This window comes from Cololabis saira, chromosome 2 (assembly GCF_033807715.1).
Source record: "Cololabis saira isolate AMF1-May2022 chromosome 2, fColSai1.1, whole genome shotgun sequence".
NCBI classification, from domain to species: domain Eukaryota; kingdom Metazoa; phylum Chordata; class Actinopteri; order Beloniformes; family Belonidae; genus Cololabis; species Cololabis saira.
In genome coordinates, this window is record NC_084588.1 from 11,204,085 (window position 1) to 11,231,055 (window position 26,971).

The window sequence follows — 26,971 nt, forward strand, 5'->3', positions numbered from 1 at the left end:
CAAGCAAATGTTTCACTATTAATCCTCCGTGATGGAGAGAAAAATGCCGAGTGAAGATGGTTGCATTGCAAATCCTTCACACACTCGTACATGTCTGCCTCTCATTCAGTAAAACACGCCGTTCTGAGTCACTTGAACCTGTGTATGTTCCAGAGGGAAATGCATACTTTTCTGGTCTTAATGACACCATTTGTTTTATTTAAACAACTGTTGTGTAGCTAACATTAAAAGGAAACTGACCAGTCTGCCATGTATCACCGCAGTGCAGTACACATCTGCTTTTCAAAACTGCAAGCCGACCACAAGCGTTGCAGCAGTCTCTAAACTGCACCGCTTTCATGAATGGTTGACTTATGTCGGGATTTGTTTAGGAGCGTTGCGTCATCTTTTTTTCTTTTTCTTTAAATCCCCCCCCCCCCCCCCCCGTCACATGGTTTGGCGGGTCTTTTAACGTCGATGCACCCTCAGGATAACCGGCAGGGTCGGATTATTTCAGCAACCAATACTGGTCGATGCAGATCAGACGAGAGTGGGCAGAAACCGATCTCCAGACGTGCAATTAGTGCATCTCTAACTAAACTGGAATGAGGTTCAGATGAGGGTTCGCAGTGAAATAGAGCCCTCTGCTGACCTCCTGACAATTTATTTTGGTTTTAACCACAATAATTGCTCATTCTGTAATGAACACATTGAAATTACAGAAGATTTTTCATATAATTTAAAAAAAAATGCATTACAAAAGAGAATATTATATTTGGCACGGTTCTGGAAGTCCCCTTACTTGACCTGACAATCAGTTTCATAAATATCCACAGAGTTGGATTCCTTGGATTCCTCCGTAGGACAGGCTGGAACAGTTGGAGGGCTGACCTGAACCAGCGGGACTCACCGACTTCTCAACCCACCTCTCCATAACCCGGGGTGGTGGTTTGGGCACCATTTTGACTGTTAACCAACCACAAATGAAATAATACTAAAAAAAGAAGAAAAAACAACAACTAGAAGGTCAAACTGAACATCGAAGGAGCTGAGAGGGTTGCTGAGGTCCTGTGTGCTGTAAAGTACAAAAAAAGGAAATTATATGGTTGCCAAGCTTAGAAACGAGAACGTGTCTCTGGGCCTGGGACGAAGCAGGAGGTTTGTTTATCGTAGAGGTGAACGAGGATGAAGAGAGAGCGCGTCACAAAAGCCGCTGCCGGCCACGCAGCCAACTGAGACTCTGCTGGCAGGACCGCTCTGATGGATTGAAGTATGTGCTGGCGACCAACCAGAGCTCCGTAGGATCAGATAAGGCACCTCTGTCAGGTCGGCTACGAGAGGAAAATGAAGGGGAGTAGAGGAAAAGAGGCTAAAGGAGGGGAAGAAAATGGAACAGAGGGGATTAGTAGAGTTTGAGGCTGGACAAGGGGGGATACTTTCCAAATCTAGCCTCACAAAGTGCAAGCATGAGTCCCACGTGCCTGTAGACGGAGTCGGCAGTAGTGAAACATGTCCCCTCTCAAAGGTTTGGACGTTGTTTGGATGTTGCTCCAAGGGGCTCAGTGTGGTGCTCCGTGGTCTGTCTGTACACAATGGTTTATTTTAATTGATGAAATGTCCAGGTACTGTACACTGCTTGTATTTTACCACAATTTTTGGGCACTAAGAATAAAAAGTTATAGTTGACATTTTGACGACAGACTCACCGTATAGTGGACAAGAAGGAGACGGACTGATGGATCAATCAAATCAAAGTGTTTCCAAACTCATCCAGTTGGTGAAATTCAGTGATGTTCCCAGACATGTTGAACTTTGATCCGCTCACAGCCTCTTTGTGTCTTGGGTGATTACTTTATCTGTGTACAGTAGCAGGGAAAAGATCTCAAAGGATTTCAAGCTTCATCATTGTCCGACATTCCTACGTCCGTCGTCAGACTACTGTACCTCCTCACCTCTTGTTACACCCCGAGATCCCTTTTCCCTCCCTTGAATCCACATCTGTTTTTACGCCTTTCCCGTCCTCCCTCATCTGTTCGTCCTCCCAGCCTTTGAGCCAGTGCGTTAAGTGTCACCTAGTCAGATATATTAGTCCCATTAGAGCCACTTGATTCAGTGGCTCTGCAGTAAAGGGGAGGCCATTAACTCTGGTGTTGGAGGCCACTTAAAGTCGACCACATGCATCTTCCTAAAGACGCATAAGCACATCAGCATATCCGAGTCACACATGCACATCCTTACTGAAGTCAAGGGAAAGAACAAATCTATAGGAATTAGTGTTTTTCCTTTGGATTTATAGCCCATCTGGGCAGCTTGTTCAGTTGCTTAAGCGTCCAGTGCAACCAGGAAAAAGTGTCAACGTGTCCCTAATCTTCACCTGAAAGGGCAAAAATGTTGAAAGTAGCAAGATAGTGAATTCGTTCAATCCTCATATTATGTTCCTGTAATGTCTAGGGATTTCTGTCCAAGCAGATGTTTTGGTGGTGTTTAGCCGGGCTTTGAAAAACTGCTTCTGAGAATTCCCCCAACACATACACTCCCAGAGACACAGAGGGGGAATGGCCTTCGTTGTGTGAACTGCACCGATCGTTGGATTCAAAATAGAAGGAAAAAACAACTTGTATGATTACTTTTCCGAGAACATCTTCCTGCAAGTCTTGATATTTACCCACAGAGCTGTAATAATGGTTTAGTGTGTCCGTGCAACATGGATCAGTTCAACTCCACATCCCTGATGGTTCCACCTGAAACAGTAACTCACAGTGGATATACGGCATGTGTACTCTTTTCATTCTGTACTTGACATCAGGAGATTACGATGCTCAGTAGTTCGATGATGTTGCAGCAACTGAAGCAAACGAGATTGGCATGTTTTACAAAAGAAAGCGTATAGTGCTAAAGTTTGGTTTTATCTTCCCGTGTGCATCAAAGGCGAATAAAAGCAACTTCTTTTGATCAATTTCACACCTCGTAACCACGTTGTAGAAATTGATCCGGGGAAACAAAGAAAAACCCACCAGTCAAGGTCAGTTTTTCTTTTTCTTTGTAAACAGTCTGCTGTAGCGGTGTTTGATGTAAACTGCAGCCTCTGCAGTGTCTGGTTTCTTCGGCGTTCGTGTATCAGATAAGAGAGAGACGTGATGATGGGACTTGCAGGTGTCTGTGTGTTTCTGTGGGAATGTCTGTGGAATGCAAGTGGGAATTCTGTAGCCCGGATGAGAAAAGCCCATCGGTGAAGGTCAGAGAGAGTGTTTGTGTGTGTGTGTGAACCTGACCGCTCTCAGGAGGATGAATGTCCAGGGGAAGTGCTTTGGAAAGGCCTCAGAGTGTCTCTTAAAAATCATTCCTGACATTTTCAAATCCAAGTCCAAAGAAGTTGTGGAGTAAAATGTAAAAAAAAAAAAAAAAAAAAGTTTGGCAATGACTTGAAATCGTATAAACCCACATTTTATTCACCGTAAATCGTAGAAACATTATGTCAAAATCTTGAACGATCCACATTTTCACAAATCAAACATATTGGCTCATATTTAATTTATTGGTTATAAGACATCTAAAAAATACAAAGTTGGAGATGGACAACATGATGAATAAAGCATGTGGCAATGAAAAGAAACAGCTGAAGGAATATCTGCCAAATAATTAGGCTACTTGGCAATGCATGAGTGGCATAATTGACGTACCAGTAAGACCTGCCCCTGGAACGCAGACGAGCCAATGACTGGGTATTAGTTACACGCCATATTAACGGTGCTGTAGACTCTGTTATTGGGGTTGCAACATTCAGCTGGTGTACTTCGCTTTCACACTGCATGTTGTCCAACCAACCAGATGTTTGTGGACGTCGTCCCCCTGTGGCAGCGCTGCCTCTGAGATCTATGTGTTTAGATCAAAGTTCACATGTTTGAGCTGCATCACAGTTGGAGAGGCGTACATGCCTTCTCAAATAAAACATCAGCCCGAGCAAATGAACTCTGCTCCACTTGAAGTGGACCAAAGGGCTCTGGCATGACTGCGCTTTGACTCCCATTTGAATTTTTGGTGGTCCTTTTTGTGTCCAAAACTGGTCCAAAACACCTCGGGACAAGGTTTTCCACACGGGCCTTGTAAAACTGTAAACATCACGGTAAACTTGCCTGAGTTGACGGCAGTAACTGAATGGACTTACCAATAGGTCAGTTGGTCGGAAATATGAATCAGAAGAGCCAAGACATTTGATTTTTATGCTCCTCTGCAACACTTTGTCGTACGGCTGTTGTCCAGGTTTAGGAAATGATGACACGGTGCACCGTTCGTGCTTTGTTCCACAACCTCCATCTCGTCAATGCCGTCGTCGGTTAGCACTTTTTTGTTAAACTTGCATGTAGTTCAGGTTGGATGAGACGGCGGGAGTAGGTAGTTCAATCTATTAAAAGGTGATTACTGCAGAGAAACAAGAAACACAGTCGATGGAGTTGGTGTTGGCAGCGTTTGTTTGAGAGGGATTGCAGTGTGTGTGAGTGTGTGTGTGTGTGTGTCAGACTCAGAGGAATGCAGTTGTGGTAAGAAGAGCGGCGCTGAGCTGAGCAGAATCTGTGTGATAACAGAGATCAAAGCACCCAGAGACCTCATCAGCCTTCCCAGCATGCTCCCTGCTGATCCACACCTTCTCTGTATGTGTGTGTGTGTGTGTGTGTGTATATGAGTGAGAGAGAGTAGAGCATTTATTTTTGTACATTTTGTCCTTCTCCTTATTTGTGTGTTCAAACAGCTCTGCCCTTCGGATGCTTCAGAGCTTATTTAGCCTGTGCAGCAACAGTTTGGTTGTGTATGGATGTATGTTGTTGTCTACGTCTGAAAGTATGCGTTTGTGCACGTTAACGCCGCACACAGTCCTCCTCCTCTTCTTCAAATAAACCAAATCATTCATTAAAATATTTGAAAGCAGCATTTTTCTTCTATACTTGGTCAGGGCCGTCACCCTGCCGACGCCTGGTCAAGCTGCTTCAGCTGACAGGGAAGTTCTGGAGGGGAGTACGAGTGTCCTGAATTCCCTCGCAGGCTCAGTGGAGTCTCGGCGTATCAGCAGATATCCCATAGTAGATAATAAACCTGTGAATTTCACGTTGTGTGGAGTGGCCAGGGAATTATCTGGAGGATACGCACCATAAATCTTTTTATCTAGGCCGAGCTCTGTGTTTAGAAATGGAGTCCTTCCAGCTGAAAAGGAGCAATTCAAGTTTTGTCAAACTTTACTGGCAGGATTTTTTTTAATTTACAGTTTAAATGTGATTTTTGGATAAACATTGAATTAAAGCAATTCTAAATCTTGTGCTGAAAGTATGAACCCAAACTTAAATATTTACCTTGCTGTTTTGTTGGACTGTGGCTAAACGTGTGCAAACATTCCCACAGTCCAAACACATATGCTGGTAAATATTTTTTTTAAATTGAGTTTGTGGTGCAGCTTTTAGAAATGTCTTTTTGAACTCTTTTCCTTGCATTAATCAAACCCCTAAAAACTAACTGGTGTACAATCGATATTTTACTTTTCGACCTTCTTCTATGCCATTTAATCCCTTTAATGGCTTAAAATGGCTTCTGTTTAATCAAACATTTGGTCATTTATCATTCTTCGATCTGGGAACACAAAAGTGTATTCCTGCATCTTCCCCCTGCTGTTCCACGATCACGCCTTTGTGTTGTAGACAAAATCACCCTGGAGGTTGAAAGTTCCCCAGATGAGGTGTTTTTAAAGTCTGCTCTCAGTGTTGGATCAAGCTCATTCAGAATGGGAATCAAAATACTTCCTAGGGAATCTGATCACAAGTGGCCAGCGCTAATGCAAAGCTCAGAATGTGTTGCAAACCTTGGAGTGCATTGGAAGAATGTCAGGGACACTTTCTCTTTGTAGCCTGAACACGAACATGTCCTGGGATGGATTCAGGGACCGCCTACTAAACTAAGATTAGTGGCCAAGGACTGAGGTGATTTCCGTTAAAATGACCCTTCTTATTACTCGTGGCAGATATTTCCTTGTATCATATAAATCCTGATTGGTAAAATGGCGAGTGGTGGATTTTCTCCCCTCCAGCTTTTTTCCCTGTCACTTATATGCCTCCCTTATATTATGCCTCGTTGTCTCCAGCTGCTGCCTCTGGCTCTTAAAAGTTACAACACATTTGGGGTTTGCAAGCAGCATATAGAATGAGAAAGTCAGATCTGATCATTCAAGGTGCATTTGGGCACACCTTTTAATGCCAGGTGTGAACGCTGGCTGTTCCCTGAGGTCTTTACAGGATTTGATTGCAGGCCACATGTGGTCAGATTTCTCAGCTCACGTGTAAATCACCAGGTATTAAACCTGGCATTAATGGTTTCAGACCTGGTTTATGGGCCTAATTACAAGCCCCTACATAACCCTGCTCAGGTGCCATCCTGTCTCTTTAGAAGCGTTTGGACTGCAGGAACCATTTTGAGGTCTTCAGAACCTCTTCATGTTCATTTGCTGGAACATAAACCTGCACTGAGAGCTTTCACCGTCCTGATGAAAGTCTTTGAGTCCTTCCTTTGTGTTCCTGTCCAGTTTGAGCTGCTTTTCTGTCACTTTACATACTTTCTGATTCCAGGAACCATTTTACAGTTCTTGAACTATCCTTAAAAGCTCCCGTTGTTCTTCACTCGTTTTGATGCTATAGTTACAGTCCAAACATCTGCACAATGAGGGCCGCCACAGAATATTTGAGGTCCTTCTAGAACAGGGGTCGGCAACCCAAAATGTTGAAAGAGCCATATTGGACCAAAAACACAAAAAACAAATATGTCTGGAGCCGCAAAAAATGAAAAGTGTTTTATAAGCCTTAGAATGAAGGCAACACCTGCTGCATGTTTCTATATTAGTTATAACTGGGGGAAGATATTTTTTTTATTATGCACTTCGAGAAAAAAGTCAAAATGTCAAGAAAAAAGTCAAAATGTCAAGATTAATGTTGAAGTACAATCTTGAGAAAAAAGTCGAAATGTCAAGAAAAAAGTCAATGTTTAGATTAAAAAAGAAAAAAAGGAAGAAAAAAGCGGGAAAAAAAGAAAAGAAAAAGGAAAAAAATAAGAAAAAAGGAAAAAAAAAGATTTAAAAAGAGGAAGAAAAAAAAAAGAAAAAAAAGAAAAAAAAGGTCAAACATTTTTGAAAAAGCTCCAGGAGCCACTAGGGCAGCGCTAAAGAGCCGCATGCGGCTCTAGAGCCGCGGGTTGCAGATCCCTGTTCTAGAAAATCCATGGTTCTTAGAACCCTGACACCAGGAGTTCCAAATATCCCTTTTAAACCCACTGACTGTTTCCAGCTCCCAGCTGGATATTCTTGAACCTTTCCGCCTTGTTTCAGTTTAGAGTTTTCGACCAACATCGTGGTCTTCTTTAGTCGTCATGGTGATGGATGACTAACCATGCTTTGTTTAGCTCTGACGACTAACATTTTGTTTTCTGTGAAGGATTGTTTTTTCTCCTAAATGTATTTATCCACTTATCTTTTCACCATGACATGGTCCTGTAATGACTTGAATCCAAAAGATGACCGTAGTACAAGATACAAATTGTACTACAGAGAAGACAAGAACTGTACACACACCACCATTATAGTGATATAGTGAAGGTTCAGCAGAATCAACGTAGACGAAGAGCAAATGCCAAATGGGAGTTCTCTGCTAATGTCTGAGTCCTCAGGTTTCTCTTGATAATGTAATATCCATGCGGGGTTATGTGGGTCAGTGGGGCTTTGCTGTCCCTGGAGACCACAGCCACTCCCCAACACACTCAAACACTTAATTCCCAGAGAGCCCCGGCTCGCCCGCCCGTCTGCCTCGCTGGTCAACTCTCCGCATGACGTCATACATTTTTCATAAAGCCTGTGTTGCTCGCTCAATATTTCATATCTGCTATTGACAAGCGAGTGAGAGTGGGCTGTAAAGGGTTGCTGCTCCCTCTCCTCCCTCCCTTTCTCCTCTGCTCCCTCCCTCCCCTCACATCTCTGTAGCCTGTAATTAAATTAGCTCTGTCTGCAAATGACAAAGGGCCAGTCATTGGGCCTCTGCTTAGATAGCGAGTAGCTGCACTTAAAGCGGATATGAAGTTAAGGAGGAATGCGCTGAGCTGAGCTCGGTGCTGCTCGCCGAGTGAGAGGGCGGGAGCGATGAGGATGCATGGGTCCAGTTAAGGCCCTGGCTCCGAACGAGCCGAGCCCAGACGGGATAAATCCCTCTGCATTTAGGCTGTTTGTCAAACTCTGACCTTTAGGCAGCCGGTGGCCCTACAAGACTGATGGCTGTGACATCGGAGAGATGGATCACCTCCAGGACCTTCCCCGACAACCCCACTGCTTTGTTCTTGTAATCCATAAAACAATAATGCTATCTAGAAGTCGTGTGCCAGTTGCAATTTTACAGGCCGGCTCAGATTTCTGATCGTCTTACAGATCTGACCTGCCAGTATTGATTTTGGCAGATTTTAATTTCCTTTCTTAAAACTGTAATTAAGTGCATAAATTACTTTAACGATGACGGATAATGGTCGGCACCGTCGCCTCACAGCCAGACGGCTCCCGGTTCGGCTGAGGTCTTTCTGTGAGGCGTTTGCGTGGTTTGTTCCTCCGGGTCTGTACGTGATGGACCGGCGACCCGTCCTGGCGGTGCCACCTCCTCCTGCCGAGAGAAAGCTGGGGGGAGCTCCCGGCAGGAAGACGCAGGTGCAATGATGAATGGATGAGAGACACCGATTGATCAGCCAGGGACCAGAATTTGCCGATCTTCAGCCTGACCGACAGGCCACCCTCACCTCTTCACGGATGTGGGAAACACGCAACATGACAGTGTTTACATGTAGCTGAGCAACATGGTAAAGTCACAGAAATATTGATGGAAAGATGATCCGATGATCTGTTTCCTGAAGAGCAGGTTTCATCTGTAGGGCTGGGGATCGATTCAAATGTGAAGAATCGATCCGATTCTTAAGATTCAGAATCGATTATCAAGATTTGATTGGATTCGATTCCGATATTGATTTGGGTTAGTGTTATTAAAACTGTTTTTTGAGCTGTTGCATGAATTATATGACTGTTGTTATGCAAAATATTACTACTAGTATTATATTGAGATTAAACAGCAACTATTGGCAGCTAATGATGCTGTAAGGACCAATCAGCTCCCAGAATGCTGATAGAACTGCTTTCAGAAACATCATGTGGGTCAGAATTACCAAACAGATCCAGGGAGGAAACAGAGACGGATTAAATCGGTTTTATTTTTTCCCACATTCCGTTTTTATTTGTTCCATTTTCAGTCTATTTTGGTTTTACATTTTTGAGCATTTGGTTTTTAGCATTTTTTGCAAATGTAACCCCAAGACAGTATATAAAGTAATAAAATATAGACAATTTATGCAATTATAACCTAACACTTTTTGTTTTCATGTTTTCATACCTTTAAACATATTTAAAGGCAAAAACATGGCACCAGTTATTCTCGTGTCCAACAAAACATTCCTTTTTTGGGGATAAACAAAAAAAAATAACCAAAAATTGTAATGTAATGATGAAAAAAAAATACATAAATAAAAAAAAAAAAAAAAAAAAAATCGATCTTGAGACATATGAATCGATTTTTAGGAATTAATATGAGAATCGATTTAGAATTGGGAAATCGATTTTTTTCAACACAGGCCTAGTTTACATGTAGCTGAGCAACATGGTAAAGTCACAGAAATATTGATGGAAAGATGATCCGATGATCTGTTTCCTGAAGAGCAGGTTTCATCTGTCTTGTTCTCGTAATGCTCAGTATTATATGCTTCTAAACTGATGCGTATTCCCAATCAATCGATGGCATGGTGATTGGTTTTCCTCTTATTAGGGCTGGGCGATATGGACCAAAAGTCATATCTCGATATTTTCTAGCTAAATGGCGATACTCGATATATATCTCGATATTTTTTCTGTGCCTTAATTGGGGTTTCCCCCAAAGCATTATAGCATAGCATCTCTGTTAGCTTCATTTTTTTCTGAGGCAAACCCTTAAAAAACAGTCAGTTTTAATACAAAGCCTCGTGCCAAATGTCACACAGGTTCCTTTATTAACAGAGGTCTGCACAATATCAAAATGTATAAAACAAATGAAATAAAAATAAACTGCCTGCATATATAGAATAAAAATGCTTCTTGAATAAAATAAAACAAATATCCCTTTCCTGCATAACAATTAAATTAAAATACACTGTAATTAATACAATGTAGACAGTAACAGGCAGACTTTTCCACTCAGGTTGACAGTTGTGCAAATAACAAAACATTTGTGCAAATCTCAAATAAAACATTCAAGTCAATTTGTCACAAAATAAGCTATATCAAAATCATTAAAAAAAAAAAAAAAAAAATTTTTTTTTTTTTTTTTTTTTTTTTAGAAATCGATATAAACGATATTGTCTCGTACCATATCGCGTTTGAAAATATATCGATATATATTAAAATCTCGATATATCGCCCAGCCCTACCTCTTATGTATCATTTCCCCTGGTCCCCAGTCAGTTGTATCTGACTGTATGTGCATTGAACCTCCTCTGTCCTCCACTAACCAGCACAGTTGTTGTTTGTTTCTGACATGCTCGTCGTTTGTGCTTTCAGTGCTCCCCACCTGCTCGCCGCTGGACTTCCACTGCGACAACGGCAAATGCATCCGCCGCTCCTGGGTCTGCGACGGAGACAACGACTGCGAGGACGACTCGGACGAGCAAGACTGCCGTGAGTACAGATGCTAACGAGCGGTGGCGTCGGTGCCGGGGCCGCCGTCACACACTCACGCCCGGAACACACGCTCCTCCAGGGGAGTCGGCGGGGCGGACAGATGTTTGAGTTGTTTCGTTGCATGGACATGTCACTCATGAACATGCAAACTCCCAGGAGGTTAGTTCCTCTATGTGCCTGCGTGCGTTTTCACCCGAGAATAGCCCTCAGCTGCCGTTCAGGGGGATTGTGGCCTGCAGCGTCTGAAACAAGGAGCGTATCCATTTCCAAGCTTGTATTTCTGCGTCGTGCTGTATTACTGTATTTATGGGGCTCATGTCCGGCGTCTGCGTGAGAAAGTTTTTACCAAAGGAGAGCACTTTGTCTAATTTTGACTTTCTCAAAGAGGTTAGCGCTGCGCTGGCTAAAACCGTTTGACACGCACGCCGACGCGGCTGCTTCTGGACCGGCGGTATCATCTGTAAGGTCATAATCAGACACGATGACAGCTGGTTCATCACCACTCCCCTTCAAATAATCAAACATGTTGCTTTGCTCGCTGTCGAGTCGAAGGTTTCGTACCTTCGGCTTCCACAATTTCTGTCATCATTCCGAGAAAAGCAGTTTTCACAGTAAATGCTAGATTCTTTTGAGATTTTAATATTCTAATAAAACCTTTAGACACTAAAAAGGACGCATTTAATGTTTATATTTCTTTATTCAACGTGACAGCAGTTGGCTGATTTATGGAGGCAGGTTTGATTTAGTTTAGTGTTTTGAACATAGATTTCACCTCAGATGGTGTTAACCTACCGAGGCCCAAATCTAATATTTTTATATATTGACTTATGTAGATCCTTTTTCCCCACTTGGATTTGTACAGACGTCTCAGTCTGGAGCATATACTTAACTTGCGTACCATTCACTGTACAGTAGATCCATTTGATCCACATTTTCTTAACTTAACCCCGTGAGACGCTGCTAGTAAGCTGCCCAGAACTGCACGTGGATCAACAGTGTCTGTCTGACGTGCAAAAGCTGTAGTTTCTATGAAGTCTAGTTCTACGACTTCTACTTCTGGAAACAGAGGCTGAGAAAAGGAATGGACTGTTTTTGTTTTTTTCCAGGATGGATGAGCAGAGCAGCTCCTCATCCTGCCGTAGCACGAGCTAAACAAGCGACCGAGCCAACACATGACTTAACCAAAATGCCGCAGCGAGAGCGATCTGCCGCCGTCCTCAAAGCCAGAGCAATTTGTTTCGCTTACTTTAGGTGACTTGGCACCGGAGACCATTACAAGATCTGTGCGGTGGAAGCGGCTGCAGCCATGAGGTCATGGGTTTTCTAGCCCGGCTGTAACCCGAGACCCCGCTGGTTGGCGCCGCTGGAAGATCCCGTCGAGCAGAACTAATGAAGCGTTTTGCGTTTGTGGGCGCGGGACTGATGGAATGACATCTTGACCTGATAAGGAGCACTTAAAGACCTCTCAGGCACGATCAGAGTCATTAGGGTTTATTCTCCGGTTACCACGGAAAGCGCGGAGCCAACTTCAAAACCAGGATGTTTTAGTCCTGCGGATTGACTGGCAGCTGTTGCTCTCTTTCAAGTCGGCCCTAGTTTGCTTGAAAATCACAAGGTGACCACTTTTACACGAGGCAGTCTGAGTATTGTTTTGAAGGGCATTATTAACTGAAATAAAGACGCAGGACGATGCAGAATGAAAAGCCTCTCTAGCACATGCAGTGTGTCACATCTGGCCGGTGTGTACGGCAGGTACGGCCCCGCTCTTTGTCTTCTCAATGCCTTCTCTTATCCGTCAGCCAGCGATGCTTCCTCCTCCTCCTCTCCTGACCCACATTCAGTAACAGCAGCCAGACACTGAATCACCTCCTGATGGGGGGTCTGTCTGCTACAAGCTGCCTATGAATTTTTTATCTTCATGCCCAGCAAATTTCCCCCGTCTCTGTCCACAAACTACTCATTTTTTAATGCTGCTTTCTCTCGCTTCATTTCTGACCCTGGTCTGTCTCCCACATCTCCTCCATATATATATATATTCAGATAGAAATATATGTGTGTATATATATTTTTTTTTCTCCCCATGATGAAACGGGGTTATTTCATTATTTAGAGGTGGGGAGTCCATCTTCCATGCTCGGCTGGAGATGAAGCAGTTAAGACCTCAGACACACACAGACGCCGAGTTGTGTCTCAGCGTGCCACTGCGTGTGTTTGAACATGAAATATTCTGAATTCTTCAAGTTTAAAAGACATTTCACAGGGTTAAAGGAAAAAAAAAAAAGAGACCCCGTTTGGTGACACGCACACCCATATGTAGCGAGCCTGGTAATGACTCCCAGAGGCCTTTGCCCTCCGACGCTGGGCCGCTGCGTGAGTGATGAGCGTCTTGAGGGCTTGTTGACCTCCGACCTCCTTCTGTTTACTTCACCAATGGAGAGAGAGAAAGAAGATGACAGCATTGACAGAGACGGGGAGAATCATTTCATGTTTGTTTGTACTCAAAAAGTTGATTAAACGAGAGTATTTGTCCATCTTAAGGAGGAAATTACATTTTAATGTGGACCCATCACAGGTTTTTCTGGTTTTAAATGCAAAGGGGGAGGTTTTTCCGGCTGTGGGGGGAGGTGGGTGTCGGGGAGACCTTCGATGTGCAGCCCGATAAAGAAATCAATTGGGCTGATGGAGTACACCGTATTCATTTGTCAGTGGAAGGTTATTTGTGAGCGGACAACAAAGTGCAACACTGAAACGTTTAGGAAATGAGGATATGAATGCTGTTTGTTCACCCACTAACCATTATTTAAGTCCGCCTCCCTGCTCCAGATGTAGCTTTGTTTTTTAGTCAAATCTAGTTCTCTTTTCTGATTCACCAAATTTGTAGGGACATGTTTCTGTTTCAGACTTAAAGGGTCCGTCTTATGAAAAAAGGTGTATTTTTCTGTTTCTGAATGATTACTGAAGTGGCAACCTCCAAAGCGCGGACATGATGCAGCTTTGATTGGCAGCACCTGAGCTGTGTCCACAACAATCCGTGTTCATTATTGCAACTCTTGTTACGTTACGCCTGGCCTCCAAAGCACTCCCCAAAGTCGGCCCTCGAAAGGAGGACGATTTACATACAACTACATGCAGACGGGGGAGAGCTCCTGTGAGAGCAATCTGCTCCAAAGCTCATTTTCACCCGTGCACTAGGGCTGCAACTAACGACTATTTTAATAGTCGACTAGTCACCGACTATTGAAACGATTAGTCGACTAATCGGATAATTAGTCATTTTTTTTAAATTTAGTATGAGGTTGCTTTAATTATGTGGCAAATGATAATAAACACCAGAAAGATGGTACTAGAGATATAGCAGGACTGTTTTATTCATCCTGCTATAGCGGGACTGGTTTTTTCCTGCTCCCGCCCGCACCCGCAAAACTCTGAGAATTCATGCCCGCATGGCGCACAATAATAGAGATGCATTGATTTAGTGTCTTCTCTCGTCCAGCAAGAGGAATGTCCAGACAAATCTATCTGATTTAATGTTAACATGATAATTGTGAGCTTGATAGATAATTGACAGTTCATCGGCTTAAAGTTAGATGCAAATCCATCGTCATCATCACAAGCTTTTTCGCCTTTCGCGCATCATCAATTATGTGATTGAGGTTATAGCAACGAGAGTAGCTGTGAGTGGCTCAAATAACACTAATAAAATAAAATAAACAAAGTTAACGAATGGAACGAATTAATTTAACAAATGAAAATAGGCTTAATATTTTACCAAGGCGAGTCCGTTTCGTTCAACACTCCGACGTGCTTTCTGTTCAAATGCATTACCGACGTGCTCCTGTGATACGCAAGGTCGGCTTTGCAAACCCTGCAAGTCATCTTTTTATTCGCCGTATCGAGGCTAGAAGGTTGAGATGCTATCGTGCACGACTCTCGGCAGAGATTGTATTGAAGTGAGATGCCTCACTCCGTTGGAAACACATCTGGCGACAATTGTCGACAATTTTGTTTATCGATTTTTGTCGACGAATCGTTGCACCCCTACCGTGCACACATGCCCGGTGAGCCTGATTGGCCATGCGCGTCTTTTCCCAGTCAGAGATGACACTATAAGGCACACTTAAAATCTATGTATATGTCCCTTTTAACCAGAACTAAAGGTTCTGCATCAGTGTAGCAGTAGTCCAGAGGTGAGAACAGCTAGTTTCACATCGGTTCCACATCTCCCAGGAGTGTGCACCGTAGAGGAGCCATCAGCACAAAGCTCACCAACGTCTCCACTCCGGTATGATGAAGGTGAAATAAGACGCTTTTATACTTGAACACTTATAATAAGCTCATCTGGGGGGCGGCGCTGGTTGAACCTCAGTCGTTCCAGGTGGTGTACGTGTCTCTGTGGCGGCTTGACCAACTGCAGTATTGTTGGTGCCACCACTGAAACTCCCTTTATCAAATGTCACTTTTCAACACTTTGAACACCGTTTACAAGAGCGAACGTCGTCTGTTATGGTGAGGAGAGAGCCGAGCTGCTGACCTACCAGCTGATGTGCTCTCTAAACCTCACCCATCTCTCTGCGGGTAGATGGTCTCTTCATCCGCTCGGGAATGCCTCGGAGCCCCACCGGTAAGGCCAATGAAAGAGGGCGCGGTCGAGGGAGATCTGAGGATCGCTGGTCAGATTGTTGCTCTTGCGATTAATAAGAAAGCCTACATCCATCAATCTATAGGAACCAGATGTTTTTTCATGGGCATATAGAAATGAATAGTATCCATAAAGGTCTACAGCGCACATAAAATATTCATCTCTACATTGGCCGAGGGCCGTCATGTCATCGATCCAGACGTGTGGCGTGTTTGTGTTCGGCAGCTGTTCTGGTGTGATGTAGCAATACAGCAGAGGAAGAAACGGGAAAACATGGCTCATTAATAAAGAAAAACTCTGTCCTCCTTGTTTGTGCCTCCACTCTGTTGGCATCCTTCAGCTCCTGTCTCCCCTTATCTCCCTCTGTTTGTCTGAGCTGCCTGACACTCTCACAGCAGTGATAAATTATAGATTAGCTCCTGCCAGGGTCCATCCATCACTGGCCCTCCCTGACAAACCCGTTAGCTCACAGCCGCGCCCCCCACGGCTCGGCTTTGGCCATTGATTGCGCTGGTGGATGGCATTCTTTGGGAGGCGCGATTAAAGGGTGGACGAGAGTGGGAGACGGATGTCTGACCGCGTCTTAGAGGCTGAACCTATTGGAGAAAAAAGTTCTTAACACATAACTTGGTTTGGAGCAGACGTTTATGGACATGTACTCGATAATGTTGGTTATAATGGACCACAGTTTAAAAAAAAATCCTTATAAAAGGCAACATTTGATGGTCCTTTTCTGTTGATTGTGACATTGTGTGATGATTCCAGCTAAAAGTCGGTCGGTATCTGAGGTAAATGGGAAATCTACCACACGTTTTTTTTCTTTATCTCTTAATGAAGCATTTATGAACTGTTCAAATGTGCTTAATTCATAAATGTTATGTCAATGACTCTGAATAGAGCTGCTTGGTTTCCGTCCACCGTTTCGCTCTCCTTGTTTGACCTCTGGACCGACATCAAACCGATAGATATTCTGTCTGTGAATCTCTGCACTCCAGAGCTTTCAGAAACTTCAGCCTATTTCTGGGCAGAATTTTTTTAGAAAAAATAAGCTCTAGTTTTAGGTATAATGTTAACAGAGATGAAAAACCGCAGTGTCTTTGTCTATTCTGATCCAGTATAAGAGTCTTGCTGTCATAACGCTCCCTCTGCGTTGTCCCTGCAGCTCCCAGGGAGTGTGAAGAGGACGAGTTCCACTGCCAGAACGGCTACTGCATCCGCAGCCTCTGGCACTGTGACGGTGACAATGACTGCGGAGACAACAGCGACGAGCAGTGTGGTGGGTGATGGAGACACAGTGGAATCATGCATGCACGTTTCCCATTTGCACGCTCTTCTAATATCATGTTTTTTTTGTTTTTTTCATGCCAGACATGCGTAAATGTTCGGACAAGGAGTTCCGCTGCACAGATGGGAGCTGCATCGCCGAGCACTGGTACTGTGATGGAGACACGGACTGCAAGGACGGCTCAGATGAGGAAAACTGCCGTGAGTGCCTCTCAAAGTCTGATCTGTTCCTAAGAAAGCAACAATGTTTTATTCATACGTTCGTAAACAAGATTAAAGAGCTCAACGAAGTAGCGTATTTTGCAGACCATTAGGCTTAATATCAATGAACAGGTCTATTTTCATACGTAACGCGTACTGGGTTATGAGGCGCATGATAAAACATATATAAAGTGAAAAAAAAACAGTCTAGTAAGTCGAACTTTATTCAACTCATTTACAATAACTCAGAATATCGTTCAGTTGTAACAAATACAGAAAAATAAATTCACATTTTAAATCATTCGTCTTCCACAAATCTACAAAGAAAATGTAGCGGTAAGCGTTGTACTACGTCCTGTTCTCTGGTCCATCGTTGCCAGCGATAGCGGACACCTGAAGTTAGTGTGAGGTTGGAACAACGTTGTATTACAACATTTGATTATAATTGGATTATGATACTGATTGAATGATTTGAAAATTGGGTTTACTTTAAATAAACCTAACGGCTTTACGTTTAATTATAGTAAAGTAACGTTGACTAGATGTTGGATGACGGTTGCTTGCCAGCGCTACATAATTAGTCATCTAACGTTTTCTGACGGTGCAACCCGTATCCAACCAAGAACCGACTTTAATGTGTCAGCTGAACGGTTCGACCATCAATCAAGTGGAGCGCCTTCGCAGCAACCAAAGTCGCACTGAAACACTTTAACAGATTTCTGAGTGCAGTTCAAGGTCAATAAACACAACCAAATTAATCAGTAAGGCTCACCTGATTATAGGACGCACTGCCGATTTTAGAGGAAAATTAAGGATTTTAAGTGCCTTATAGTGCGGAAAATACAGCACCTCAGCGTACCTTACACAAGACTGTACAATTAAATGATGCTCAAAGTAGTAAGAGGGTTAGGGGTTAGTGTTTTCAGTTAAGGATGGTTTTCATTTGTATTTGTACACCAAAAGAGTCGTCCCAGGGTACTTTACATTTGACAGAGGTAAACAGTTTTCTTGGAGCCACCACTGGGTGACGGTGGGAACATTCCTGCAGAACCCGCGCAGCCAATGTTGCTCCACCAGCAGCCGCATGACTAAAGGATCAGGCGCATCCAAGCCAGGCTTTAGTAGAACCAAAAGCAGAGTTTGAAGTCCCATCCTCAAATCAGAGAGGACGCCGCCTCCTTAAACCCAGTCCATTAGCCAGAGAGAGGAAGCGCTGCCTCCAACTCTGCTCTCATCAGCTGTGGGATCTTCATTAATCCTCACTCCATAATTAAATGACTAACTGATATTTGTGCCGTCTTCTAACTTAATGAGACCGGGCACTGAAGAATATTTGTTATAAACAAAACAGTGAGTATATGATGGATTCAATTACTGGCTGAATTGTGTGTGTAACACGTCTTTCGTCGGGAAATGTAACCAAGTTTCAGATCATGTTGATCAGGCTGCCAAACAGCCTGCCATGCGGGCATCTGGATGAAATTAAAGCAGCAGTTTATCATGAAGTCCAAAATGACTGGATTCAAATCCAGAGCTGCGTTGAGAACGTACCTGCCTCTGGCTGGACTCGTCCATCTCCCTCACTCTCCCTCACTCACTCGTCTGAGCTTCCTGTATCGGGACGAGATTTCTCTCACCCGTACCGCCAAACACACCCTTGTCAAAAGGTCCACCCTGCCCATATTTGACTATAGCAACACCATCTACAGGTTGGCACCACAACCCACCCTCAGCAACTGGACACCCCCCACCATTCTGCCCTCTGCTTTGCTGCAGGTTCTCCCCTCACCACCCACCACTGCCTCCTGTATAAACTAGTGAACTGGACATCCCTCCATCACTGGCTTCACCTCATCTACAAATCCATACTGGGCCGAACAGCCTCCTATCTTTCTTCCCTTCTGCACATCTCTCACTGCCTACCGTCTCACTGCAGCCGATGACTGGAACAATTTACAAAACACTCTCACCGTCTTCACCTCTTTCACCGATTTCAAACAAATTCCACATTATATGTTTAGATAACCCGTCTTATGTTGCGGGAGCCCCTCTCCCTTCCCCCTCAGGGAGCCTTCGCTCCTCGGCCTCAGGCCACATTTGTAAATAGAACCTGGTCTTAATTGCTTTCCTGATGAAATAAAGGTTAAAAAGAAAAACGGGGTATGTGAACTGTATGTCAGCAGTGTGTTACTTGTTAAATTCAAAGAGGGAGATCTGTTCGAAACACCATCATTCATGAGTATATTACGCGTAAACATTTGCTGTTTTGATAGAAACGTGAGCTTCTCTTTGGTTTCAATTTTGAGTTGACAGTATGAGCGGAGTGGAAGCTTCAAAGAGCTGTAGACAGCCAGCTGCTGCTCCATACTCTCCAGCATCTGTTTGACATGCCTGTGTGTGTGTGCAGCCTCAGATGTGATGACGGCCACCTGCAGCGTGGAGGAGTTCCAGTGTGCTTACGGCCGCTGCATCCTGGACATCTATCACTGTGACGGAGACGACGACTGCGGGGACTGGTCGGACGAGTCGGACTGCTGTGAGTTCCTGTCACACACGCACATAGATGTCTGGGTTACACACACACACACACACACACACACACACACACACACACACACACACACACACACACACACACACACACACACACACACACACACACACACACACACACACACACACTTCCAGCTTCATGAGGGACAAAAAAGAACAAGGTAAGGGACCAATCCGATCCAACATCGGTGCCGTGTGCAAGACTGTTGTATAATTCACTGATTTAATCGTGCTCAGGTGAAACATTGTTGTTTTTGTATTACAGGACGGGCCATGTAGATTTTAATTTTTTATTGAAGTTTTAAAGTTTTATTGCAAATATGTAATTTGAAAAAACAAACCGGCAACCCTCATTTGACAGAATCAGTGTGCATTGGGATCAGATTGAAACTATTGGATCTGTGCACCTCCAATAAATGTGTCCATTTTTATTTATTTTACTTTTTTTTTTTGTTTACTTAATCAAAAACCTTTTTAGGAAAAAACCCTCTTCTCAGACCCAGGTCCACTTCAGTGACTACCTCTTTACTACCTCTTTTCAGACCTCAGTTCAGTTACTGATTAATTGATCCTGGACAGGAAATGAGATATAAAGAGAGTCCTGCGTCCGCCAGTCGACATATCAAGAAAAGCAAATCTCAACTATGTTAAGACTAACGCTGCGCAGAAGTGAAAATCCCGTTCTTGTGAAGATCACAGTGAGCTGCTGTCATCTCAGAGCTCCCAGACTCTTGGGGATCCCTGGCTGAGCTCCTGGTTTTCACTAAACAGCCTCTTGTTTCCAGGACAAAAGCGAAGCTCCTCTGGGGAAGAGCTTCTTTCATGCCCTCAGATGAGACTTGAGTTTCATTTCTCCCTCTGGCAGCTGTCTATTCTGTCTCTTCTCCTTTTTAACCTCGACACTCCCACCGTCCTCCCGGAGCGAGTCATCTTGGCTTCTCACAGCTGTGTGCACATCAAGGTTAGGTGGAGTTCAGAAGTAAATTAAAGGTTCATCCCAACACAGACGCGCGGCTCTGAAGAGGTTTTAGTTGCAGCAGCTGAATGTTTGAAGAGCAGAAATCTGGTTTTTAGTGAGATGAAACACAAACATTTTTAATACTTGAGAAGCCGTTTGACCTCATTAACAGTTAAATAATCAGACCTTTATCCTGGAAATACAACTAACTTAATATCACATGGAGACGGATTTAAAAATACTCTGACATTAATACTGTTATTACGCTAAAATGATTTATGAAGAATAAAGGTACACCTTCCAAAGAAGTTGTACCTTTTGTACCAAGTTCACAAACCAAAGCAACACTTTGTTTCCTCATTATTAGGAGGTGGAAGAGCATCAAGGGACTTTGTTGGACCCTATTTTCTTAGGATCATTACATTACGAGATAAAGAGGCTACCTAGCTTGTTTTTTATTCCGAATCTCCTCTCTGATAAAATCAATCGATCTCCTTTCGATACGTCTGTGACTCGGTCCCGTCAGTTTCAGATCGTGTTTGTGAGACGACAAGGTCAGTAAAAGTGTTTCCACGGTTATAACTGCGCATCAAGGCGTTTAGGTCCCGTAAATGCAGATCAGGATTGAGGCCCGGCAGAGACGACGGGAGAGGACGGGCCGAGATGAAGGGGAGGGAGAGGACCGGTGTTCTGCCATTCCATGCTACCTGCCAGAAAATGCTACTTTGTGGTTCTGCGCATGCGCACAGTCGATTTTTCATATTGCACATCCATCATTTCTTGCATGATGTAAAATGGATAATATGGGATGTTGAGTATTGATGACATGACATGAATTGCATTACACTTTGTGAACATTATACGATAAAGAGGTAAAAAAAAATACAATTCTATCACTTTATTTGATATTCATTCAGTCATTGGCCTTTATTTAACCAGGTAGGTCAACACATTCTTATTTACAATGACGGCCACTTGGGGGGGAAAGGAAGTGGCAAAGCAGCAGAAATTGGCAGAACACCGGCAGTCTATTGGAGAGCATCAGGCTCAGCTTTGACAGAAGCAGTTCTTGTCCAGGGTGTTCTCGCATGTTCGTCCCGCTGCTATGCTCGTCTAGTTCCTTAGGAGCTCAGGCAAGAGGAGGACAGTTGTCGGGTCTCACAGTCCCCACCGTCCTCCACCCTAAATGAAAGGGTTGAAGACACAAGAGGGAAGGATTCGGCTTTAGCTTTACGGTCAGGGTTGATTTCAGGTAGCAGGCTGGAGCAGCTGCTACTTGACAGCATTTGTCATAACTGGAAAACCCAGCAAGATATTTCTGACACACATGCACACATGCACACACATGCACACACACACACACACATGCACACACACACACACACATGCACACACACACAGGCTGAAGCCGCAACCCCGACACAGATGATCATGTTTCATCATTCTCGCCTCAGAACTGCTGCTTACAAATGTCTCTGCATCCCCCTCCTTGTTCTCTGTGGTGAGTTGTGTGTATGTGTGTGTTATTGGCATATTGTTTTACACTGCACAGATCCTTTTCTCTCACTCTCACTCACACACACACACACACACTGATCTCCATGCCTTTGATGTCCTTATCGTGCTGGTTGCAGCTCCAAGGTGTTGAGACATTATTTGATCATCTTATAGGTTGTATTATGTTGTTTTTTTTCTTTCTCCATTTAAACCTTCTTTTTTTTTATTGGATTCAGTCTATAAATAAGTAGGCATCTGTGAAGTACCGCACATTACAGTTTCTAATTAACAGCTTATTACTAAACACGCGCACGCCCTCCCTCGGCCCGCCAAGGTCTTTCCGCTCAGAAAGGAATCGACGGCGACTTCAGGAGAAACTTTCCTTTTAGCTATCTTTAGCGCTCGGCGGCTGATCCGACGTGACCTCTAACCACCGAACTGTTGCCGTCCTTCATTCTGAAGCAGTTTTTGTGTATTTATTTCTGGTCCACATTTGTTCGGGTGGGGGTGGGGGTGGGGGTGGGGGGGGTCGTGCAGCGCCATCCGGTGAATTTATAGTTAGTGACCACACAAACTGTAAAGGAGAAAGTCTCTCGCGCCGTCACAGAGGCATTCCTCAAAGGCAGAAGAGCCCATCCTCAGACGGCATTCCTTGGCATCAACTCTCCAGACGCATGAAGGGCGCTTTGTTAGGAGAGAAGCCTCTCTTCCTCCCGCGCTCTGCCTCTCTCCTTCTTCTCTCCTTCTCCTCGCTGCATGCGAAAGTGCACACACTTTTACGGTCATGTGAGAAAGTAAAGCCCCCTCCGCTTCCAAATATAGCATGTTCAAATTGATCAAACCAGAGCGAATTTCCCCATTGAGGGAGAAATAAAGGACAATTTAATCTAATCTAATAAAAGTAAAGCTATAAAAACCTGACACACGTACAGTTGGTTGTTTGGAGAAACCAAGTTCTTCAAAGCTCCCGGAGCAGATACAGTTCCTGTTGTCAAGCACGGTGGTGGAGGGTTGATACTCTGGGCTTGCTTTGCCACCATAGACTGTCAAAACCGAGCTGACACACACCAGGTCCCAGATACGCCTGTTTACAATGTTAGAGGGTAAAGAAAGCTGTCCAGGGATGGAACGGCAGCAGTCTCCACGAGCCGAAGCGGTGCTAAAAAGACCCAGTGGTCGTAATTCCCCCGAGGGGATTTCAGAGACTGATAACATTTCACAGATAATCATTCCATGGAGGCGTTCCTGCCACAAGTGGCCCCTCCAGGCGGTTGAATTGTGGCCTTCACTTTGCTTCTCACAGTCTGGTTTTGGTTTAGTTGGTGGTTCTGTGAGTTCCTGCTCACCTCATCTTCAGATCTGGTACTAACCAGATGATGCTCTGCGTGCCCTGATGCGGCCGGACGTTCTCGTGGATATTTCTCCCCAAACCCTCACAGCTGCATGTTCTGTTGCCACATGGGCAACTGCCGAGCACATGAACACGCAGTGTGTGTTTGTGTGCGAGATGTGTGAGAGAGCCAAAGGGCGAATGAATCACTGGAGGTGTGTGTGGGTGTTGGTGTGTTTGTCAGCGTCCCATGCTGATTCACTCACTTCTCTTTTTCTGTCTCTCTCTCACTCTCTCCCTCCCTGCGGGAAGGCCACCTGCTGTTTTGATCATCTCTCTCCTTTTTTATCTTTTTGTCCATCTTCCTCTACACACTGAGGATGTAAGATACTTATGTTTGATTCAGCGGAAATCTATTCGTGCCAGTTTTGATCTTCGCGTTTATCGGATCACGTGAAGAGGGATGGTGGGAGAGTTTGGACAGCTATGATCATGCGACAGCCAAAATAAATCTAATATATTAACGCTTTATGGCAAGGGAAATATTTGTGGTGTAAAGCACCACATGTTTGTATTTTTCCCTAAGCAAAGAAACGTATGTATAGTTTTCAGATGGGGCCTGCAGCCATGTAGAGGATGACACAGGCCCTTAGTTTAAATCTGAGGGTATCATCTCATGAGTAACTTGCATAAATCACGAGTGTAGAAAAGTAGGATAATAGGACCTCCTCTAATAACACTTTCACTGCTGGTATAATGCTCTCCCGTCCAGACTACATGTTGTCTTGAGGTCTTTGTGGTGTTCACACTACATGACTGACTCACTACAACTTGGTCACCACACCACCAGCAGGCAAACCCTGTTTTCAGGAAATATTGTAAAATTCAAATATCATTAGGAAAGAATTTAAAGCACAAATACAACATTTAGACAAGTGCTTTGTTTTTTTTAAAGTGGGGTCAGTTTAGTTTGTTGCATCACGTCAAATTTTTCTGGTTTCAAAGTGTTTTTCAGCTCTTACCTGATGCATGATTTCAGCTATGTAACTATTTGATGAAAAAAAAAAATAAATTTAAGAAAAAAGTGAAAGAGACTCCACATATAAGGTCTGAATGGCCAGCAGGCCACTTTGGCATCTGGACTCCACCCACAGTGGCGTTTCTGTTACCCCTAAATTTGTGCAAAACCTACATATAACAAAGAAAACCCACAATGGAAACGCATATAAATTGACGTGGGCAGCGCTGGATGTGACGTAGTTGGCCAATCCAAAGTCATCAAAATCAAGTTTCCCGCTGTTTTTGGCCTCATTAATGCGATGCAGTTGTGCTATAACACTACATAATTATGATGCATTACTGCCCTACAAAAGGGCTCTGCCTCTGAATGATCGTTTGAGGGATCAACCACTGCCTCCTGCTTCCGTTGATCTTTGCAACAGCGTTAGCGGCAGTTACGATGTTTTCGTCCCTCCTTTTCAAAGTCCAGATCTTCTTTTTAATTGTTTTGAAGAGAATTCTTTGAGGATGAGATTTTAGAAACGTTACTAAGATATGGAGAGAACCAGGAGAGCCTTGCTCATGAAAACAGCATTAAATGAAAACACCGGACCCCGCCCCAAGCAGGACCTTTATCGTAAATGTCACTTTTGTTGTGCAGAAAAGGGTAAAGCCAACGTACTGTTGTAATGCATAGTTTTGACATCATCCCACTCAAACAAGAAGCCCCTCCCTGAGCAGGACATTGTGTATTACATGTGTGTTGTGTGTCATCTCAAACATACACATATTTTCCAGTTTCATGGCTGCATGGCTCTTATTTTCCTCAGCCGGTATTGAGCAGCGTCCCTGATTTCTAGAGGATTTTAGAAGGATTTAGAATATTGATTCATTAATTCACAGGACTGTTTTCTGCTTTATCTCAACCCGTCTTTAATCCAACCATTATTTTAAAGTTGTTGGAGCTTCTGCCAATATTGTTTTTTGGTGTTTTTCCAGACTGATGAACCTTTCTCCATCTGTACTTCTGAAACTATCAGTCTGCTAAAGTTCCTTTCATGTTCATGACCTGTTGCTAGTTAACCTCAATAAATACGAGACGGACGGACTTCTGTTCTGGCCTTTAGATCAGCAGAGACTCATCACATTTCAGACTCTGCAGCAGCAGCAGCTTACATTCTGTCTTCATGGGGAAAACTGACAGGGACATGTACAATTCCACCACAACAACACGTATTTTTTTGTGTCAGACTCCTGACCATCAGAGCTAAATGCTCTAATAAACTCTATGTATTTCTGCAGCTTCCCATCAGCCCTGCAGGTCAGTGGAGTTCATGTGCAGCAGTGGGATGTGCATCAACGCTGGTTGGAGGTGCGATGGAGAGAACGACTGTGATGACCAGTCAGACGAGAAGAACTGCAGTGAGTAGACGTTTAACCGCGGTGCCATGGCAACGGGAGGATATTTAAAACATGTTTAAACTGTTATTTCATCACACCACCTCCTCTAAGACTGGAAGAAGTCACGTTTGTGTGTTTGCACGTGCATCCTCTGCAGCCACGTCCATGTGCACGGCCGACCAGTTCCGCTGCGGGACTGGACGATGCGTCCGGTTGTCGTGGAGATGTGACGGTGAAGACGACTGCTCAGACCGCAGTGATGAAGAGGGCTGTGAGAAAGCCGGTACGACTTGTTTTGTATCTCGTTTCCTGAGTCTAAATATAACACAAGCTTCCGGCAGTAGTCATGACAACAGCTCAGAGCCTTCCTCCACTGAGAAATATCTTTTATTCTTCTATGTTCTCATTGGCTGTTCCGTCTTGACGTCATAATCAGGTTTAACTCGACAATGAGAGGAAAAGTAGAGCTGTTTTTGCCCTTTTGTTGGGTTTACCTGTACAGAGATGGATTTAATGGCTGATTTTTACAACACAGTAACATTTTATAACATAATGTCATGAATGGCTTCGATGGGAAAGGTTTACATTAATGGAAAACCAAGAGAAGCTAGTGGGGATATTAAATGCTCATTTATAGTTTTACTGAGGCTGATTTGAGCTCTTGTAAATGCGAGAGAATTAAGGCTTTTGTGGACCACGCCACGACCCACGTGGCTGTAATAAAACCTGAGACTCTGGAGAAGAAATCCTGCTGCCAGGGCTCAGAGAAACCTCGGCCTGCGATGTCTGACGGCCCGTCTCATGTGTCCCACCAGAGAGCTCGCCCTGCGCGCCCGATCAGTTCCAGTGTGGAAACGGGCGATGCATCGGCCACAGGAAGGTCTGCAACGAGCTCAACGACTGCGGCGATGGGACCGATGAACATCCGCACCACGACTGCCGTACGTATACACACAAACCCAATCAGCATCAGTATTGCTGGATTTCCATCTCAGCTTTAAGGCTACGAGAGCGTAACTCTCATAAGTCTGTCCTGCCTCAAAACCGAGAAGAGATAGATCTCCAGATCAGGAAGATGGACAGAAACGTTTTTTGTTTTTGGATTTTTAGCATTCCTTTTGCCTTGTTCAGGTATTAATGTTGTATGAGTCTGTGGAATCTCGTCCCGACTCCTTTTATAGGAAGAAATACTTAAATGATCAAGATCAGAAAAAGCATCAAAATGTAGTTTCTTTTGTTTTTTGCATTTCATTGCATGTCGGATAAAAACAAAAAATAATTTCAATTTCCATCTTCTTTTTTATCATCTTTTGTGATGGTTTGGGTTACCAGTCCTTCGCCCAACCCCCAGTAAGATGAGTGGATCAT

The 26,971-nt window shown here is 43.9% G+C and overlaps 1 protein-coding gene across 3 annotated transcripts in view; it reads left to right on the forward strand.

Annotated features, from left to right (window-relative positions):
- The window catches only part of lrp4 (low density lipoprotein receptor-related protein 4), a 130,904-nt gene that overhangs the window by 68,891 nt on the left and 35,042 nt on the right, over positions 1-26,971 (forward strand). For all 3 annotated transcript variants that reach the window (XM_061737602.1, XM_061737618.1, XM_061737611.1), the window contains exons 3-9: positions 10,622-10,738; positions 16,543-16,656; positions 16,749-16,865; positions 19,273-19,401; positions 25,505-25,624; positions 25,761-25,886; positions 26,419-26,544. In XM_061737602.1, coding sequence (XP_061593586.1) covers positions 10,622-10,738; positions 16,543-16,656; positions 16,749-16,865; positions 19,273-19,401; positions 25,505-25,624; positions 25,761-25,886; positions 26,419-26,544 — 849 coding nt within the window. The remainder of the gene's footprint in view (positions 1-10,621; positions 10,739-16,542; positions 16,657-16,748; positions 16,866-19,272; positions 19,402-25,504; positions 25,625-25,760; positions 25,887-26,418; positions 26,545-26,971) is intronic.